This window comes from Abrus precatorius, unplaced genomic scaffold (genome assembly GCF_003935025.1).
Source record: "Abrus precatorius isolate BTA unplaced genomic scaffold, Abrus_2018 Scaffold7, whole genome shotgun sequence".
NCBI classification, from domain to species: domain Eukaryota; kingdom Viridiplantae; phylum Streptophyta; class Magnoliopsida; order Fabales; family Fabaceae; genus Abrus; species Abrus precatorius.
The window spans coordinates 33,722,695-33,742,564 of NW_020874417.1; the positions used below are offsets into that span (position 1 = coordinate 33,722,695).

General features: G+C 31.1%; 2 protein-coding genes across 7 annotated transcripts; one reads left to right on the top strand and one right to left on the bottom strand.

Moving 5' to 3' along the window:
• Window positions 1–2,586: 2,586 nt before the first annotated feature.
• Window positions 2,587–4,328, top strand: LOC113873452 (mavicyanin-like). Its single transcript, XM_027511577.1, has 2 exons — window positions 2,587–2,758; window positions 3,961–4,328. The coding sequence occupies exons 1-2, from the start codon at window positions 2,587–2,589 to the stop codon at window positions 4,326–4,328; spliced, it is 540 nt and encodes a 179-aa protein (XP_027367378.1).
• A 1,782-nt stretch (window positions 4,329–6,110) lies between these two features.
• Window positions 6,111–16,425, bottom strand: LOC113873547 (long chain acyl-CoA synthetase 6, peroxisomal-like). 6 transcript variants are annotated; one of them, XM_027511702.1, is made up of 23 exons: window positions 15,815–16,425; window positions 14,327–14,387; window positions 14,156–14,233; window positions 13,939–14,010; window positions 13,758–13,839; window positions 13,560–13,665; window positions 13,388–13,464; window positions 12,658–12,702; window positions 12,489–12,575; window positions 12,159–12,248; window positions 11,959–12,038; window positions 11,770–11,863; window positions 11,105–11,193; window positions 10,926–11,014; window positions 9,832–9,961; window positions 9,604–9,722; window positions 8,782–8,905; window positions 8,610–8,696; window positions 8,134–8,237; window positions 7,943–8,028; window positions 6,996–7,082; window positions 6,814–6,900; window positions 6,111–6,582 (listed from the first exon to the last, which is right to left on the bottom strand). In XM_027511702.1, exons 1-23 carry the CDS (start codon window positions 15,933–15,935, stop codon window positions 6,487–6,489), a joined length of 2,091 nt encoding a protein of 696 aa, XP_027367503.1. In that variant the 5' UTR covers window positions 15,936–16,425; the 3' UTR covers window positions 6,111–6,486. The 6 variants fall into 6 exon arrangements, with proteins under 6 accessions (XP_027367503.1, XP_027367506.1, XP_027367505.1 ...); XM_027511705.1 differs by having other exon boundaries at window positions 14,635–16,139; XM_027511704.1 differs by having other exon boundaries at window positions 14,327–14,428; window positions 14,534–16,139.
• Between the last annotated feature and the right edge of the window lie 3,445 nt (window positions 16,426–19,870).

The window sequence follows — 19,870 nt, forward strand, 5'->3', positions numbered from 1 at the left end:
ATGCAACAATAGCTTCAGATTAGAATTGGAAAATACAGTATAGCTAACAATAAATTAACAAGCATTAAGCTGGACGCATGCTTAGTGATCAAGAACGCAAAGAGTCATGATGTATTTTACTACATTGCACAATAAATGTGTGAGGGATTCTTTATGAACCCGTTTGTTATTAGAAAACGACACTAAATTAGGTTGTACCAACCTCATTACCTCAAATACAAATAGCCTTTGAGAACTCAGATGACAGAGCTTAAGGAAAAAGGAGCACAATAAAGAAAATGAATCTAAAAAGAAAACGACAACAATAGAAGCATAATAGACCAAACGAAGACAAGATTGAGAAGAATGAACAATACTAATATTATGAAATCCTAAATTACATTAATTACTTGCGGATTTGGTATATTTGGTGTTACTAATTGGTGGCAAGAAGAATCGAGTCTAATAAAAACAGCCGAGTAGAGAATTTTTAGGTAAGATTTTGGTTAAAATAAAACTTATAACTCTCTGGTGATTGTGATGAGTTTCTTACAACAGTATCTACCAATAAAATGTGCCTTATTTGTGTTTGAGAACTGCTTATTACCTGATTATGATACACATGAAAAATAATAACGTAGCTTTCAGTGGGAGGTTGTATAAAATGAGTGCCATGGTTAATGCTTCTATCGTGTGCAAAGCAATGTGAACATCAAATGGAAACAATGTATGGTGGTTGCCATTTATGATGACACTTACCAATCATTTGTTACAAATAAAAACACAAAAAATGGTCATCACGACACCCATAAGATTCCGTAACAGCACAGACCATAACATTCTTTCCTTTCAAGTCTCACAACCTCACAACCATGCCCACAAGCAAGACTATGAATGCTACAAATAGTAGGATAAAGAATATCATACCGATAATCAAATGTTACTTTCAATTTAATAAATGAATGTTTTCTCTTAGACTAATTTATAATTCTTATCATCTCAGTACAACTGCCAAAATGGATCAAACATCCGCAGCTAAACACAAAATTGATTTGTCTGTCGCAACTTCGATTAATCGCAACATTTTGAAAACTAGTTGGTTGAGTAGTTTAATCCGTATGAGTAAGCTCGAGTGCTAAGTTGTGATCTTTATATTGAAAAAAGTTTCTGGCATACGCGTATCGTAAATAATAATATCATCAATAATAAAAGCAAAATGTCTTTTTAATTCCTACGAATATGATACTTTAGTTTTAGTTTTCATAAATTTTAAAAATAAATTTTCTAATTAATTATTAATGATATCTAAACACATCATGTCATCTCACCGTAAAATAATAACAGGGATCATGTTAAAAAAATTTAAAATTATGAATATTACAATAAATAGCTTTTTAAAATTATGATCAAGTTTAGTCATAGTTAATAGTTATGTACATTAAAAACATATTCAAATCTATTTAAAACATTTACTCAACGACATCTCCTCTGATGGATATTTGGGCTAATGTAAAAAATAAAATAAAATTGACAACAACTTTTCGATTAAAAACCGTAGGAATCCTAAAACATTTGGAAATGATCTGTAATAATAATTTATTTTTTCTTTTAGACAACGAAAAGATGATGATTATTTTTCCATATACTTCAATCACAGCATCATATAAGTTAGATATTTGAAAAGAAAATCAAGAACAAAAATATAAAGGCAAATACTAACAAAAGATTATAAACAAAAAAAATACTTTTTTAAATAAATGAAGCTTTATTTATTTATTATTTTAAATTTGTTTAATAGGACCTAAAGTAAAATATAGTTAGTAAAATAAAATAGGTATTGACATGAGAAACGCTTACACGTGATTTTTGTTTTTACATTACATAAATATAATTAAATTAAAATATTTTTAAAATTAAAATAAATATTTTATGATTAAAGTTAAAATTTTAAAAGAAAAATTACAAGCAATACACTTTTAGTTATTAGTTACTCTTTTTCAATCATAATTTATTTTTTTTATAAATTTTTAATTAATAATTAAAAGTATATTAAAAAATATATTCTTAAATTGAGAAGTACTAATCATACACTTTTTAGTAATTTTTTAGTATATTTTCAAATAACATTAAATAAAATATATTAAAAATTATAAAATAATAAATAAAATTTATTAGATTAATAATAAAATTATATATTTTTTATATTTTTGAATAAAATTTAATTAATTAAAATATATTAGAAAGGGTGTGTTAGTCTCTTTCTGTTTTTACTTTTTGAACGTTAGATGAAGAAAAGACACAAAAAGTGAAGTAGGAGCATTAATTACAGAGACCCACCGTACTATCAAAACTATGAATGCGGTGAGATTAATAAGATTATGCGGACCACATGTCACTTTGTCAATAATACTACAAAGGATGTTTTCATCAGACAAACCGATTAACAAGACACGATTAATCGTTTCGCTTTGCCATTCTCTAACTTCCAACAACCAACGCCTTTCGAAGCCAAGGTAGTCAAAAGGATATATAAAGCCCCAACCTTAGCAAAAGACCATACAAAACAAGGAGAAGAATCTCTAATTATTTTTGGCAGAGCTTACAAACATGGCTTTAGTAGAAAGAGGTGTGGTTTTGTTTTTCTTGGTGATGGCAGCTTTGCAGGTTTCATATGCAGCTATTTACAAGGTTGGGGACTCTGCTGGTTGGACTACCCTTGGCAACATAGACTACAAAAAGTGGGCTGCTACCAAGAGCTTCCAAATTGGTGATACTATCAGTGAGTCTTCTTAACTCCAGTTCTATGTTTTGCTTGTTTATTTTTGTTGTTTTTGTTCATTGTTAGTAGAATAGTTCAATCCTTTTCTGGAAAATGGAAAACGTAATTTTTACTAGTTCTGCACTATCTTCTTAGAATGATAAGAAAACAAACATATTAACGCTATTTCACAATTCTGTGATACCCCATTTTTCTAACATTGCCCATTAGTGCAGAAAACTCAAATTAAGTACTTCTCTTGTTTTTGCTTCCAGTATACCCCACCATTGCACTTCCATGCTGAGCATTTCAATTTTTAATATTCTTTCACTTTATTAAAGAGTAAGAATGCCTTGGTTATTGAAAAAGTTTTTTTTAAATTTAAAAATTCTTACATCCAATCTAAGTTTTCTATTTTTTTATATTAGTATAAATTTAAAAACTCTTATATATAATTTGATCTTTTTATTTAACTTAAAATCTAACAATAAATGAAGTAATAAATTATAACATGTTAAATTTAAGTTAAATAAAAGATTCAGATTAATTATAAGAGTTTTTAAATTTATATCATTATAAAAAAATTCTGCTTTATATATATTTATTTATTTTTAATTATATTTAAATAAAATATATTTTTAGTCTTAAAAAATATCACTGAATTTAGTTTTCATCATCTAATTTTTCATTACAGTTCCAATAAATTATAATTTTTTTAAACGGTCCTGTTTCTAATATAATATACATTTAAATATGTCGCATTATTTATTATCTTAAGTAAGGTAATTGTTAACATGGTATTAGTACAGGTAAATCATGTCATCAACAAGGACTATTTTAAATTTTAAACTAGTAAAAAAATTTTAAAAATTAAAATTAATCATATTTATAGGAATTAGAAACGTTTGAAGCCTTTCTATTTTCTTGAAGAGCCTTCACACATCAGTTTCGTGAGGATAGATGAAAACGAGCATGACCCACCACCTCCACTTGCATTAACTTTTTTGTGCTATGATGCTCACGACCTCTTACGGACGAAGAAACAAAACAACAACATGCAATGAGATTGTTGGCCTCACGGTGGACATTTACAAATTTCAATTAGTACATTTCATAAAAATTCAACAGAAAATCATTGTAGAGCATGGTCTTTATTAGTCTTTACTTAATTATGATTATTAGTATGGACAGAACTGAAATAGTTGGTGATTTGTGCTTTTCAGTATTTCAGTACAATGCTCAATTCCATAATGTGATGCGAGGGACGCATGTCATGTACAAGGCATGCAACGCATCATCGCCTATTGCAACCTTCACCACCGGCAATGACTCCATTAAGATAACCAATCATGGTCACCACTTCTTCTTCTGTGGTGTTCCTGGCCACTGCCAAGCTGGACAAAAGGTTGATATTAACGTCCTCAAGGTTTCAGCAGATGCACCTACTCCTTCAGCTTTGGCCTCTCCGACAGTTCCAGCTGCTAGTGTTCCTGCACCTTCTCCTAGCAATGCTGCTAAATTGATTACTCTTAAGGGACTGATGGGTTTGGCCATGCCAGTCCTTGCACTGGCTTTTTCTAGTTATGTTTAGTAAGAAAGTGCTTTTGTTTAGTTTGGTTTGTGGACATTTTTTGGTTTCTTCTTGTACTGGAATTGATCAAGGCAATTTCTGTAATACCTTTTCCTAGATCATAGCCACGTTTTGAATGACAAGAAAAATATACACGTTAGATACATTACAATGTATTTTTTCTTTGCATGTAGGATTTATGAGAGTTATGATTGTTATGATTGATTATATAAATAGAAATCTAAACATCCAAATTCCCTTTCTCATATCCTTTCTTTTCTGTCTCATTTGATTTATTGTCTTTCGGATGAGTTAAAACTTGATATATTAGAGAGGTTAATGATTTCTAAAGAAACCCCTAAAAATTGGTGCCCGGCACGCAAACTTGTCTTTTATTATTCACCCTTACTTGTCTGGTCAATACAGTCTAACAGAAAAAAAAAATCACTTTCAATATTATTTGAATTTAAACAATTAATGATAAAAATATTTATTTTTTAAAAAGGTATTTATTATATTCTTGTATCTTTAATATAGCAAATTCCAACCCTACTCAACTTAAAGAGCTAATATTAGAAAATGGAAAAAAGAAGGTGAAGTAATGGTGTGAATGCATACATCTATGATATCTCATCAGAGCTCCTATGGTTGCAAAAGGAAGCTCGCGGGGACCAATTGTTAACGCAGCAAAGCGTGCTCTGCGAGGAAATGATGATTGAAGGTTGATCATAACTCATAACTGGTTTCTTTGCCGAGTATTTTGCATCAAGGCACGGCACCCCCTAAAGTCAAGAGAACCAAAAGTTAATTGCTTATGGCATATGTTTGGCTCCTGTTTTTTGGTCTCTAATTCAAAGGATGACTTTTTTCCTAAACCTATTACACAAACGTTTATTGTGACTTTCAACTCGAGATTAAGTTGTAACATTTTTTTGTCAATTAATTTACGTTGTTGGGTAGTGATCAAAATAAAACTTTACACTGCCATCTAATTCACTCAAATATTATAAAAAAATTATAAAAATTACCGAGTATCACAACCATCGCCTAAGATGTGATGGAGTGGTTGGATTCCTACAAAGATACAATACTTGCACAGCAGAAAAATAACAACAGAAGATGGGAATAGCTGACTAGTTTTACATTTAATTGATTTATCAACAAATCATATAAGCAGCTCGCAATCTCACATGGGAACAATTTTTTTCTAAAATATTCTTACTATTAATATAATTAAGAAAAATATTTTAAATAAGAGTGAGAATAAATATTTAGAAATGACAACAAAAAGTATATATTTATAGAATACTTGTATATATATATATAAAATGAATAGTTGAAAACAAGGAGGGTGCATCCAAACTGTAACTCTGAAGCAGCTGTCAGTGTAGAACGCAAAAAAGACTCTCATCTGACTGTTGTTTTCCCTTTCAGTTTCAGGTCTGTCTGGTTCTCTACTTTTGTCTTTTATTTCTTTCTCTGCCAATTCAGAACTGAAATTTTGAAAAAAGATAGAGAGAAGTTTTTCAGAAAGGATGCTCACACCACAGTTGTATTCAATAATAATAATTACAAAATCATGTTACAAACTATATTCTTGATTAACTTAACTCGCATTTAAATATGCACTTCAATCCCTTTTCTTTTTTTTTAAATTTTTTACGTTATTATATAATACAAAATAAATGTTATTTCGATTCTTGAATATTCACAAGAATCATAATATTAGTTAGTGAAGTTCCGCCAAAAGATAAAAGAATACCCACACGCAATAATATTAGTTAGTTAAGTCCCACCAAAATAAAAACAAGCATCAAAATGCAATTGAATGGGTAGGTATCGATTCACAAGGAAAAAATGAAAAGAAACATATTTTAAAAAATTACAAAAACATCGATTGAAAAGAAAATTATAAAAATTGCGTAAGGCAATTTGACCTTAAAGAACCATAAGCTAAGTTTCAATATGAATCGGGTTCTAGCATTAGTCTGATGAAATGATACAACATAATACAACAATCAGTTGCAAGATCGTTCCCATTGGATGCTTCTGTTATGTTGCCTTACGAAGCGTATAATTGTAGTTTACGATGAGGGGTTCTCAGTCGTGTCTTTATTAGTTTCTCTCTTGTTTTTGGGTTTACAGAGAAGTCCAATAGCTGCTCCTGATGGCCTCAATTTCACAACGTTTTCAGAGAAGGATCACTTCTTGAGAGCTCACTATACATATCAGATATTGCTTTTGCAAAGTATTCCTTCGCTTGAGGCCTCTTAATCTGAAAAGTTACATGCACATACACAAAACATGATTTACTACCACACAGCACATATCAGGTTAAAATGAAAATAAGAAGTTTTTAATCAGACAAGAAAGTATTTATAACAAAAGAATAACAAATATTTTTCTAAAAAAAATTTATCATTTTTAAATACTTAAAATAGACTTTAAAGACTGATGTTAACATTTTCTAAATGAAAAACAAGCAATCTGAGAAGTCATAGCTTGCCTTGAATGTTGGAGTCAGCAGACCATTTTCCATCGTAAATGGTTCAAGCACCAAAGTGACAGCTTTTACGTATTCAAAACCTCTAAGCTACATTGCATAAAATAAACATACAGATATTTAAGATTATTAGACGAGCCAAATTAGAAGATAGGCATAAATGTAACATAAAATGAATAATTTACCTGTGCCTCTCGTCCAGCAGCATCCATCTCAGCCAAAACCGCTGCCCTTGCTTTTGGATGGTTGCAAAGTTGTGCTAAATCATTATACTACACACATGCCCACAGTATCAGTTATAGTAGTAGCCTATATTTATAAATTAATATCAAACTTTGCAGCAAAATAAAATTATTAGAGTAAATTTCTTAAACTTCCCTTGAATTTTGATATAAAATAAAAGATTTCAACCTTCTTGAATTTCAAAATTACACGGGCCTGCCTCATGTTAACATATAAACTTCCCATGTTTTACCCGGCCAGTGCGTAAATTTTTGTGAAACCTCGAAAGGACTACACAATTTACTAAGATAGAAGAACCATCATACAAATACAGGGCTACGGGTGCAAAATTAGGTGAAAGAACCACAAAGGCTATCAAAAGAAATATAAAGAACCACCACAAAGCACCGTAATTGATCCTGAAGTAACTTCTTCTAGGATCAAAGAAAAAAGGCTAGTTCAACTCAATTGTAAATGTTCGTACTATTTCAGGTAGTTATTGACAAGCATAAGTGAATGCAAGCCCTATATTACGAGGCTAAATAATTTCTCCTACAAATTTGTTTTCACAAAATTTGTAGTAAGTCCTTATCATACTTAATCTGATTCAAAAATACATTTCAAGACGTTTTCAAATTAAAACTGTGTTTTAAAAACTGACTAGATAGACTTTTTAGTACATGTTCGACAAATAGAAGTATAACTTAAAGCAAAAAATACAATTCAGGATTTTCTGGTAATCATGTTAAACAAAACCCTCTTTGAATATTTTTAACCGCTTGATTTGTTAGCCATCCTGAATGGTATGTTCACCAGGATATTCAACCAAATGAACAAAATCAAGAGGCAGTATGAACAAAGCAAAATTACACAATGAATGAGATTAAAACAACCTATAAATTTATACTACCGTTATGCCTTCTGAAGCAGCCCATGCTTTCAAGACATCAAGATCCACTGCGACAACAGCTACCAAAGAAGAATTTAGGCTATCTCCTATAAAGGGGAAAAAATGCATCAACAAGCTACCCATGGATAAAGTAAGAGACACATTATAAAGGGCGCACACAACAAAATTGTAGGAACGATTCATTTCCTTACCATATACAAAGCACTGCGCCACAAACTTGCATGTGACATATACATTTTCAATCTTCTCAGGAGCAATGTACTCACCTTGTGCCAACTTAAAGATATTCTTCTTCCTAAAACGAAATGAAAAACTTTGATTTATAAGCTAGACAAATTCATCCAACGTTGTGGAAATTGTGGTGAGAAAGTAGACAGGCCACTAGGGGTATCATTCTTAGAACGTCACTTAAGTTGAATATATAAAAGTTAAGTAGACAATATGTAGTTATAAGTCTTACAACAATAAAACTCACTCAACAAAGCACCAATAAAAGATAGCATGTTCACTATAAGGAGTCATTCAAGTCTACCCATTGAAAGAGCACACTTGGATCGAAATGAAATTAAACAAATAGAATCAATTTAATGATGGATTGTAATTTAAAAAGCTTTTTTTTTACTAAATAATAGGGATTATAATTATAATTAGGATGATGCAATCTCACCTATCAATAATTTTGAGACGACCACCAGGCATCCACGTTCCAATATCTCCAGTATGCAGCCATCCGTCTTCATCTATGACTTCTCTCCTGCTCATTTTGATTCAAATTCAGGTACTTTTAAACAGGACAAGGTATATTTCATTCACAAGAACCAAACAGGCAAGGTAGTTACGTCTGAGCTTCATCTTTGTGATAACCCAGAAAAATAATGGGACCCCTGACACAAATTTCACCGCGGGGATTGGGCTGATCCTCAGATGTATAGTTCATTTCTGGAACATCCACAAGTTTTATCTCTGAAACAAAAGAACAAAATTCTTGGCATTGGGCAAACTAAGCTACAGCTAAAATAAATTAAATATAAATTCATCTTTTTTACATTCTCTCAATTTAGAAGGGCGAAGGTAAAGTGTTCAAATCCACTTTTTCATGGTTACTAGACAAATAAAATACAATTAAAACACTAAACACCAACACAAAGTTATTATAAAAGCAAAAGGAAAATTGCCATTGGCAGGAAAGAATTGGAACAGAACCCAACACGTATTAATTTCCATATTTTCTATCAGGTGATAATTCAGGTCCTTCGGATGATAAAAATTAGATTGCACTAAAGTGAAAAATCCAAGTGACAACTCAATATAAAAAAAGTCCCTTAGCAGCCCAATAGCAGGCATAAACAAAAACTACACATTCAGCAGGAGCATAAAAAAAATCAGTCTAGAATTCACTAACATTTTATAAAAGAATACATCAAATAAAGAAAACAGCTCATCCCTAAAATTCAGTACCAAGGGAACGAACATTCTGAATAATCACAATGATAGGATATTGCGACAAAATTTTTAAAAATAAATTGAAAAAAGAATTATAGTTTTCACCATTTTATGATAAAGTTAGTTGAATGGTTGGCATGCTGCATATTGTCTGAAATATAATATCAAGGTTAAATCATTAATGTATAGCAAGCAATGTTATGCGACTAAATACTCACCACAGGCTGGATTAGGAGAGCCAACATGACCACCAAGTTTGTCACTCTCATCAATACAGCTAATAACACATGTACTCTCAGTCATTCCATATCCTTCAGTCACTCGACCACCAAAGCAACTGTGAAGTAGACATTCATACATTATTCAGCAAGGAAAAATGGATAAAAATAATAATAAGAGGTCTGTTATCTTTAGCAATGTATACATCAATATTGTGTAAAACTTACATCTTTAAAAATTCCATGATATCAGGTGATAAAGGTGAGGCACCTGACACAATTAGACGAACTCGTCCTCCAAGCTTTTCCTTTATCTTGTTGAAAACTAATCTGTCCCACATTGGAGACGGATTCTTCCCTGCAACAGATGAAAATATGGACATTGAAAGTTTTCTATTAAATTATACTACGGTGAACACAGACACAAATAAAAGAGGAATTTCTTCATGTAGATAAGTTTGAGAGAACAGAAAGTAATTAAACAGCACATCAAAGTCATCACAACCAAATGAGCAGGATATAATATTCCTAAGTTCTCAGCTACAGCTAAACTGATTTTTGTTTTGAGAAAGAACACATTTTACAAACAAAGTATAAGAAATAAGCAACATTGGAGAATATAAGCTTCAGTTAAATTTTGAGCCATTTGTCATACAGAAAGTCAGAACTGACAGGAGTACACAATTGCAGAAAGTACTACAATAATTATGCCTAATTAAGGTCACAAATTTGTTTTATATCTCTTTGGAAAACTAGGATTGGTCTTAGAATCAAAAGTATGTTTAAACAATTAGAGACATGCTATAACTGCCGATCCATCACATTAAACTCAATGCAAAGGATAAAACCCAAACACAAAGAAGCATGAATTTGACCACAAGTGACAGAATTTTAAGCAGCAGTACAGCAAATGCAGAAAATTAAAGCAAAAAATAATGCATTAAAACATTTTAGTCATCAAAAGAGAACTTCTGTTCCAGCTATGTAAAAGATAAAAACAAGCTTTGGAAAATAAATATGCTACTATTGTTGAAAATGAGATTCAATTCAACCCATTACAAGAAATAAAAATGGGGTGGGAAGAGAAGAATCTTCCATTCTCCCACAGAAAAAATACAGCCATATAAACTATTGATAGCACATATAAACAGGGAGTTTATGACCATCAATGAATGAAAGATAGGAGAATAACCTTGGTACAAGAATCGTCTGAAGCAATGTTTAAGCAATAGTGATAATTAAGTAGTATAATGAAGAAATCAGGCAAAATAACTATAAAACATTAGCCATGGAAAAGATAGATCATTGCAGATATATTTTACCATGCAATAATGCCTGCCTTTTAGCATTGTAGGCAACATTAAATAGTTTCTCCTTCAGACCACCAGATGTTTTAACAGCACTGATGATACTGCCAAAATAAAAAATTCAATTGAATGGTACAATGAACATATGAGAAGCTAACAGTTAAAAATACAGTATAGATGTATAATTACTCTACCCAGCATATATTCTATTATACAGCCGAGGAACACTACAGAAGATAGTAGGTCTTAGAGCAGCTAGGTCATCCATTAATTTCATATTATCCTGCATGCAAATGTTAAAAACAAAATGTCATTATGTCAGGCTTAACTGAAAATATTTCAGAAAATAATGAAACAACTAACCATTGCAAAATCTACCTTAGCATATCATACAAGGTATAGTATATTACAAACCAGATTAAATTACTAGAAAATACAGCTGAACAGTCAGGCCAAAAAGGTAGTTATTATTTAGAAAGTACATTTTAGGTTGCATTCTAATCCATCCATGGATATGTGTGTGTGCGCATACATACATGTAAGACTTTTTCAAAACAAATTTTTTACAGATCAATGCAGCATGTTGTGAAATGGCAAGTATGAAAATGTAAATATGTTGGCCTCACATAACAAATTATATGGGCCGCTCCCGCTTATGCTACAGCATATTGTAGGAGAGATCTTTATTTCTATGTTATTTAAAAGTTAAGTAGCTATACTCACCAGATCCATGCAAAACAAGTATAAAGCAGCATTTATAACACATTATTTTTTTCGTAAACATATAAGATCTTTCAAAATGATTATACATAAACCAAATGAAAGGACGTAATAAGCTTAATTAGTTAAAGACACGCACCCCCTGGTAGAATCCTACTGCAATGCCGAAATATACTGTCATGACTTGGTTTGCTCGTTCATAAATGTGTGCCAAAGGGAGATAGGATATATAACTGAAAATCAAAGGACAATTAGGTAAAGACATTAGAGTGAACTGTAACAGCCAAAAAATGACAATGAATACTGTAGATATTCAAAAATGACTCACACATCAGAAGGGCTGAATTTCTCATCTAAAGTAGCCCCAGCAACATTTGCAATAAAGTTTTCATGGGTCAAGACAGCACCCTGACCAGAATTTGTTGAGCGGAAAGATGAAGAATAATTGATTTATAAGCTAATAAAAACATTTTAGAGGAATAATATACCAAGAAAAACTAAACCATAATTTTATGGGAACCTACGCACTTTTGGCGTTCCAGTTGTACCACTTGTATAGCAAATGGTTGCAATGTCATCAGGTTTTGGTGGGCAAAAGGGGTGAAGATTGCTATGTCCCTAAATAAAAATCACACAAACAAAGGAGTAACAAACATTAAATAGAAGCAGATCAAATTATTAGCAATACCATTTACAAAAGGAACTTAAAACTGATAGACCACAACAGAGATAGAAAAAGAAAACCACAGAAGTGAAATTTCGTTACTAAATCAGGGAAGCATATAATAAATAACATGAATCTGCTATGTATTGCTCCACAAAATCAACATTCTTTGACAGGGAAAACAATAAAATTACCTGATTAAGTAGCTTTGAATATGTAATAACCTGAACTCCAGCTGATGGTGGAAGTGATGGGATTTGATCATCCATACCTCCAACTACCTGCATACTAACTAAAAATTAGCATGGCTTACTTAGTGAATGGGCATTCAGTTGCAAACACAAGCCATAAATTCACACATACCACGATTAGCCGTACAGTTGGAATATCAGACAAGTAGCTCAACAACTGCAAGGGAAAGGAGACATGATACATAAGCTTTGCAAAAGATGATTGAAGCTGTGTAGAATACTCTAGCAAGAAAAAAAAAAAAACTAAAGTGGAGATGAACATGGATACATCTTTATTTCATGACAGGTTAATCGATTAGTTGATCCTAATCACAATGCAGACAACAAAAACATTTTTATTCCCCAAAAATACAAGGTGATAATCTTTGTAACATATATTCAGTGATTTTATATACCATGAAAAGTAAAAACAAAACCTAATATTACATTAAACTCCAAAGCTTTTAACTGAAACATCAACCTAATCAATGGAACTTGACTTATAGGGTGAATAGGAAATTGGGATCTTACATTCTCATTCTACAGATATTATTGATTACTTACTAGTGAAAATAGCTGCTGAAAAAGCAATTAGTTAGTTTTTGTTTTATCAAATATGATTGATCCACAGAAGTTAATCAAATTAGTTTGTGTTTGGATTAGCTTAATATTTGTGCACATGATCCAGAAGCCAAGAGACCTTAAAACTAAGACTCAGTATACTCGATGCATATAGTATTTGCATGTAAAATCCATCAAATTCACACTAAGTCATCAAAAAGGGTACTAATGATCCTATGGTATTCATTGTAAAGGTAACAAAAGAGGTATGTTAAATTTTGAAGAAGCTCACATATACTTACTGAATTTAATGTTTGAGATACACAAAATATAACTTGTATAACAGCATGATTAACAATAAACTTGACAGCATCAGGACCTACAAAGCAAGCAATTTCTTGCGGTTAAATCTAAAGATAAGATCAAGATAAATATGAACGAAAAAATATTCCCTGAGAAATTGTAGCAACATACCAAGAGTGTCATATAAAGGCACTGATATATATGAGTATGCAGAGCAAGCATGATCAACGATGAGCCACTCAGGTCTGTTAATGAAATATAACCCAATGCAGGAGCCCTAAAAATGAACATGTAAACCAGTAGTTACTCGATACTTTGTAAACTATAAAATAATAATCAACAACCATCCAAATATAATCTAGCATTCACCTTTGGGACTCCATAATAAATCAAACCAGAACCTATAGCTGACCGGGCAGTACCTGCTTCTCCATATGTCATCCATTTGTACCTTAAAGAATGGAAATGGTGACAATGATGTAAAGTAAGAACAAATGAAAAAACAAACAATTCCCAAAAAGCCTCATAGGTTGATAATTGAGCTGCTTACTCCCCCACTGTTCCATCAACACGGATACGTGTTCCCAGATATTTGTAGTCTCGAAAAGTTTCAACTGAGCGCCTATTATTAACAAAGTTTAACAACATACATATCAATTTTGTAGACATGAAAAATAGTTTCTTAGTAAAGTATTGCTCATTCAGATTACTCATCAATCTTATGAAGTTGAAAGATAACTTTTGCATGGAAAAAGAGTAATGCTCACACAAAATTATCATGCAGGGTGCCGATTTCAGGATTATCACGAAACCTGCTCACCAGCTGCAGAGGAGAACGTGCAGACCTGCCATAATAATTTAAAAATGATACAAGAGTCAGAGACTTCGCCCTAGAATGATGTATAAAAATTGAAATAAGAACATTAGAAAAGGTATACCTATACACATTCCACTTTCCTGTTTGCAATTTCTCTGGGAGTACAACACTATACCCTTGTTCTGCTCAGAGTAAAGGTCAAAACTAACAGTATCACATATGCCTGACGAATAAAGTAATTGCAAGAAGGTAAAGTAAAAATTCCATTAAGCCAGGTATATGAAAACATTCATCAGTCAATGGATAGAAAAAAAAATTCACCAGTCACCTTTGAGTAATGTGATCAACAGTGACCATAGAATTAGGGCAGTCTACTATTTCAAAATTCATTTCCTTAAACTAAAAATGTTCAATGTTCAGGATTGTTACCAAAGAATGAGAAATAGCATTCCAATTTGAGTCTTGGCTCCTCTCATTGTCCCCAAAAGATGTAAAATGATTAGAAGTAAAATTCAGATTCAGAGAGCACTAAGCCAATCACATCATTAGTTAATAGGCAATTATCGCTGTTAATTAACATTTACGTACCAAAATTAGTGATGTGATTGTCCAGATCACATAACTTGAATGAATTAGAAAAATGCAAGTATTTTTCTATCGATACATTGCACAAAGTCAAGCTTCATCATGCATCAGAATCTAAAGTTTTTTTACCCAACTCCTCTCAACCATGACCCCGCTTCTTCTGACTAAAGAATTAAATAAAAATAAAAGAAGTTCCAGATAATGAAGTGGGAACTAAGAACCAATATATGCAACATTCAGGTCTGTCCAGTACTAAGCGTTCGCCTCACCAAAACATTAATAACAACAAAACACCTCCCAAACTGTTGTCTACGTTCTTTTAAATTTTAATTCCAAGTTCCAACATTACCAGGACAAAACTTATTACTACAATTATTATTGAGGTGAAACTTCAATTTTGATGGAAAAACAGCACTAACAGTATGCAAGTTTTGTTTTATTTTTTTTTAAAAAAGGACAACCACTGTATGCCTTCAATTTTTATATTTTTTTGTGCACATCAACGGAAGAAAAATGTCCAAAAGTTTCCCCAAATGCACGAACGGACGATAACAAATAGACTGGGACATATTCATTCTCAAAACCCTCCAATCAGCGATCAGGACTATTAAGTGCCCTAGACACTGAAAAAGTGAGACAAGCCGAATCTTCTCTTTTCTCAGGGAACAACTTTCCACACAATCCAATTAACCAAAGACCACTCACATCGCCCAGCACTATCAAAGCATGAAAGTTGACCCTCTTCTGGATTTTGATGACCCATAAAGCCATTCCAATGACCCACCCAAAAGATTAAAAGTTTATCCAATACACATTAATTAAATCCGTACTCCTTTTTACTTTGCCTCCAATCCCAAATTCAGAAAAGACAAATCAACTTCATCCTCAGAGAGGAAAAAAAAACCACAGAATTTGATCCACCACACTGCATCATAAACATCACTATCTTATCCTCGTTGGTCCAATTTCCCGAGTGAGGCACGCAAGTGCAATATCAACCGTTATCTGAAGATAGAGAGCGTACCGGAGGCAAACTCGCCGGCGGTGGGGTTGGATCGGAGGTGAGAGGAAGAATCATCGACGGCGGCGATGAGGTGGGAGTGAATGGCTCTGAGACGACGTTGCGCAGCAGGTGCGGGATCCATGGGATTGAAACGACAATCGGGAAGTAGCGTTTTGGTTCGAGATGTGTCGATTATCTTGATGGAGGCAATTGCAAGGAGAGAAATATGAAAATCTGGAGAATGAGACGAAGAGGATTAGGAGAAAGAGAGGAGGCACTCACTACGAGGTTACTCAAAAAATCAAAATTATTATATCATCCACTTTCTTTCAAGAAGACAATAGACATGCATGCCTTTCATTATTTAATAATTTTAAATTCTTCTACGACTTTTTATTATTATTATTTTCATTTATTAATCAAAATATTTAAATAGTTTCATGTTTTTCAAATGTTAACTATTTTTTATTTTATATTTTTGCACGGTATTAGAAGATCAAATAAGAAAGTATGTCTTGTCATAAAAGATTTCAATAATGCACTGAAAAATGGAATTGTATTTATTATTGTAATTATATTTTCATTTTTTGAGAATGCAATAGAATTGCTTTTGTTTTTAACAATGAATTTGTCAATCGGTTATAATTTAAGTTTTTTTTTAATATATGGATAGATAGAGAAAGTTTGTCGTACACAGTTGTATTGTATTTGACTATTTGTTTAATTCAATTTTATTTTTTGATTGGTATAATTTTTAAGGGCAAAAAAAAAAGATTGAAGACACGAAATTTATCTATTATCTGATGTCAATTTATTTATGAAAAGGAAAGGGTTTCAAAAAAATAATATCTGTAAATACTATCATTTTCTCACTCATTTATTCCGGAAGAAAATGAAATTAGTATTTTTATCAAATTAAACACGAAGAAAAACATCTGTTTTTATATTAATAATAATTTTTTAAATTAAAAATAGCCATTTATATAATACAAACAATAGATTGGTGCCGCAATCATTGAAAGCAGGTGGTTATTGTTGAAAAGTTTTATGGTATATCCAAAGAATGAGGATGAGTTGAGGTTCAAAGCGACACTCCCTACTTTTTATACGTTTTCCTCTTTACCGAATCTACGGTAAAAAGAAACTATGAAAATCAATAAATAATTTATTTCCATTTTTCTAAAGTACACTTAAAATGTATGAAAATAATAATAATAATAATAATAATAAATAGATTTTATTAAAAATATAATTTTAATATTATTAATGTATAATATTTTATAACATTTATAATTTTGATAAAAATATTATATTAATTTTTTATTTGTATGTCATGTATTAAAAAATCGTTTTATCTTAAAGAAACTATCCTCCGCAAGGTAAGTTCTCACCAGTAGTTAGTACATTTTTCGTTTAATGGATAGTTTTTTTATATATAATTTAAGTAAAACTTGAGGATATATTATTATTAAATCATAATAAAGTTGTATATCTTAAGAAATAAATATACTAAAAATATTTTTATTGATGAAAAAATATATTTTATTATAATATATTAAAATAATTTTAAAAATAAGACTTTTGAAATGAATAAAAATTATGAAAAAATAATTATTTAAATTGAGCAATCCATCTCTGTACTTGTTAATTATTCATTTAATTTAATGTATCAAAATTTACAATTTAAAAATTAAATACAAATTTAGATAGACTAAATTTAATTTTATTATAAAGTAAAAAAAATATCCCTTCAATTTAATATGGTACATCGAAATTTAATATTCAAGTTAGGATAATTAAATTTAATTCAATGCCAATTTTAACTCATACTCTATAATGGGATAAACATATCTATACATACCCATTTTTATACGCCTATTATATGCGTAAAGTAACTGTTCTAATTTAACAAATGTCTTGAGTTTATGTCTGAGAGAATGTAATTAATCTAAAATTATAGAAGAAAGAGTGATTATCTACAGTAATTTGACCTAATTCCAGCCAGCTTGAATCAATTGTAAAATGTGATGGTAAGATAAACAGTAGAATTGAATAAAAAAATATAAGATAATATTATGAAGGATTATTGTTTGGGTGTCATTTAAGCGACGTGTCTCTTGAAGATTATTTGTGAACGGAACAACACGAATAAAACTCATTTATAATAATATGCTTTACAAGAATAACACGTTTCTCAAACCTTGCACGTTTCAATAGAAATGAAAGAACATTCAGATCGATGAGTTTCGTGTTCATATTCGCATTTTGTATTCTTATCTCAGTGTATCCTTTTTAAAAAGTTGTTTCTTTAGAGTTGAATGGGATTCGAATAAATCGACCTTTTTAATTGTTGTTCCCACTAACTCTTTAATAGGTTATAGTGTGAATTTACCTAAATTCAAACATTTTTTTTCTGCAGAAGAACTTAATAATCTCATTTTGACACGTAGATATTTATTTCCTCTGATCTGACACGAGGCTCATTTAAGATCCACCTTATAAAGAGGCACGACAACGTTACGTTACTGCTAATTTATTGAGGGCTGCCAGAATGCTACGAAAGCTTTAACATTCGACTAATTTCAACTAAAAAGTTCAACTATATTCAATTAACTTAATTAAGAAATTTGGTTGACTGTAAATAAAATTATTTCCTTTCAGTAAGGCCATTTTTAGTATATTGAAAAATAAAAAATTTATTCTTTATGTAACTTAATACTCTAAACTGACATTTTTGTGGTACTCGTTAGCTATTTAGGTGAAAAGGACCTAAAAAGTTGAAGTAATTGGATACAAAGCACTGCAAGTGTCGACAAGGAGTTTCAATAAATGCCAACCGCAAACTTGGTTAGTTCAACGGCAAGAAGTTCATTACTCTCAACTAAAAACTTGTGGAAGTAGTGATACATGTGAAATATGTTACGTAGGTACAGAACAAATGACAGTGCATAAACAATGTTCAGGTAACAAACAAGAGTGAAAAAGTTGAGACAAGGACTCATAATCCAATGTTTTAAGATATGGGGTTGGATATAGAATTTTACATAATTTTAAAAGGAGAAGTTGAGCAATATAAGTGATAAATTAAGACTCGTATCCAATTATAATTTGCTTATACTACATATACTAGGGACGAGGTAACTATTTTTCAGCTGCTAAAGAGTGAACAATAATGACGAGGATGGCAAGCATCATGCATGCGAAGGGATTCTCCCTAGATCAAACCTCGCCGCCAGTCGTTCTTGATTTTCGGATTCAGGTACAAATCATCATGCTACTAATGATCCAGACTTCTTCGCAATTTTTTATATATATATATTTTCATCTAATCATAATTAATTTATGTAATGAGCTTAAGAATAGGATACATAGTAGAGCTGAGTAACAGTCAATCTAGTTGAACGCATTTTCATTACCTACCAGACACCTACGTCATTTATAAATGAAATTCAGGAGACTATTCCCATCAATTCTGCATCAACACCAGATTGTGGGCGGTCAAAGTCAACTTCATAACAATCTAGCACCTGCAACTCAATTTGGAAGAGCTGATCCAATTTAGAGCAAATACTCAAATTAGTCCATGACAAAATAAAAATTATCATATTACTCTTGAAATTAAAAAAAAAAATTGTAAGACAAATTAGTCTCTATTAAAAGAAAGACTCATTTTCAACTTAACAAAATTGCTTTTATAAGCAATTATTTAGTTAAAAAGGCACATAATTTTCATCTTATAATTTTATTTTATTTTTTTGCAAAAAATATAAACTATTTTGTTAAGTTAAACAAAAAAAAAAGACGACTTGCATGTTCCATGAAAAAAAAAGTAAGACTTTTTGATGATTTTTCTTTTATAAAAGAATAAATTAAATCTAATGAAATCTATTAAAATCTTTTAAGGACCATTTAAAGTATTCACTCTTAAATTTAATTTCCAAATCGAATAATTGTTGCGCATTCAAAGTTACAAATCTTTGCGTGTGCTCCCGGATAAGATCCTCATTCACTAAGGATTTATTGTATTAGAGGAAAAAGAAGTGATGAAATAAGAAAAATGGAAAATGAGGAAGTGTG

Coding starts and splice junctions, on each gene's coding strand:
- LOC113873452 (XM_027511577.1), top strand. CDS start 2,587: ATGGCTTTAGTAGAAAGAGGTGTGGTTTTGTTTTTCTTGGTGATGGCA. Junction 2,759..3,960: donor CCAAATTGGTGATACTATCA/GTGAGTCTTCTT, acceptor TGTGCTTTTCAG/TATTTCAGTACAATGCTCAA.
- LOC113873547 (XM_027511702.1), bottom strand. CDS start 15,935: ATGGATCCCGCACCTGCTGCGCAACGTCGTCTCAGAGCCATTCACTCC. Junction 12,039..12,158: donor GTACAACTGGAACGCCAAAA/GTGCGTAGGTTC, acceptor AATTCTGGTCAG/GGTGCTGTCTTGACCCATGA. Junction 11,864..11,958: donor AAATTCAGCCCTTCTGATGT/GTGAGTCATTTT, acceptor TTTGATTTTCAG/TTATATATCCTATCTCCCTT.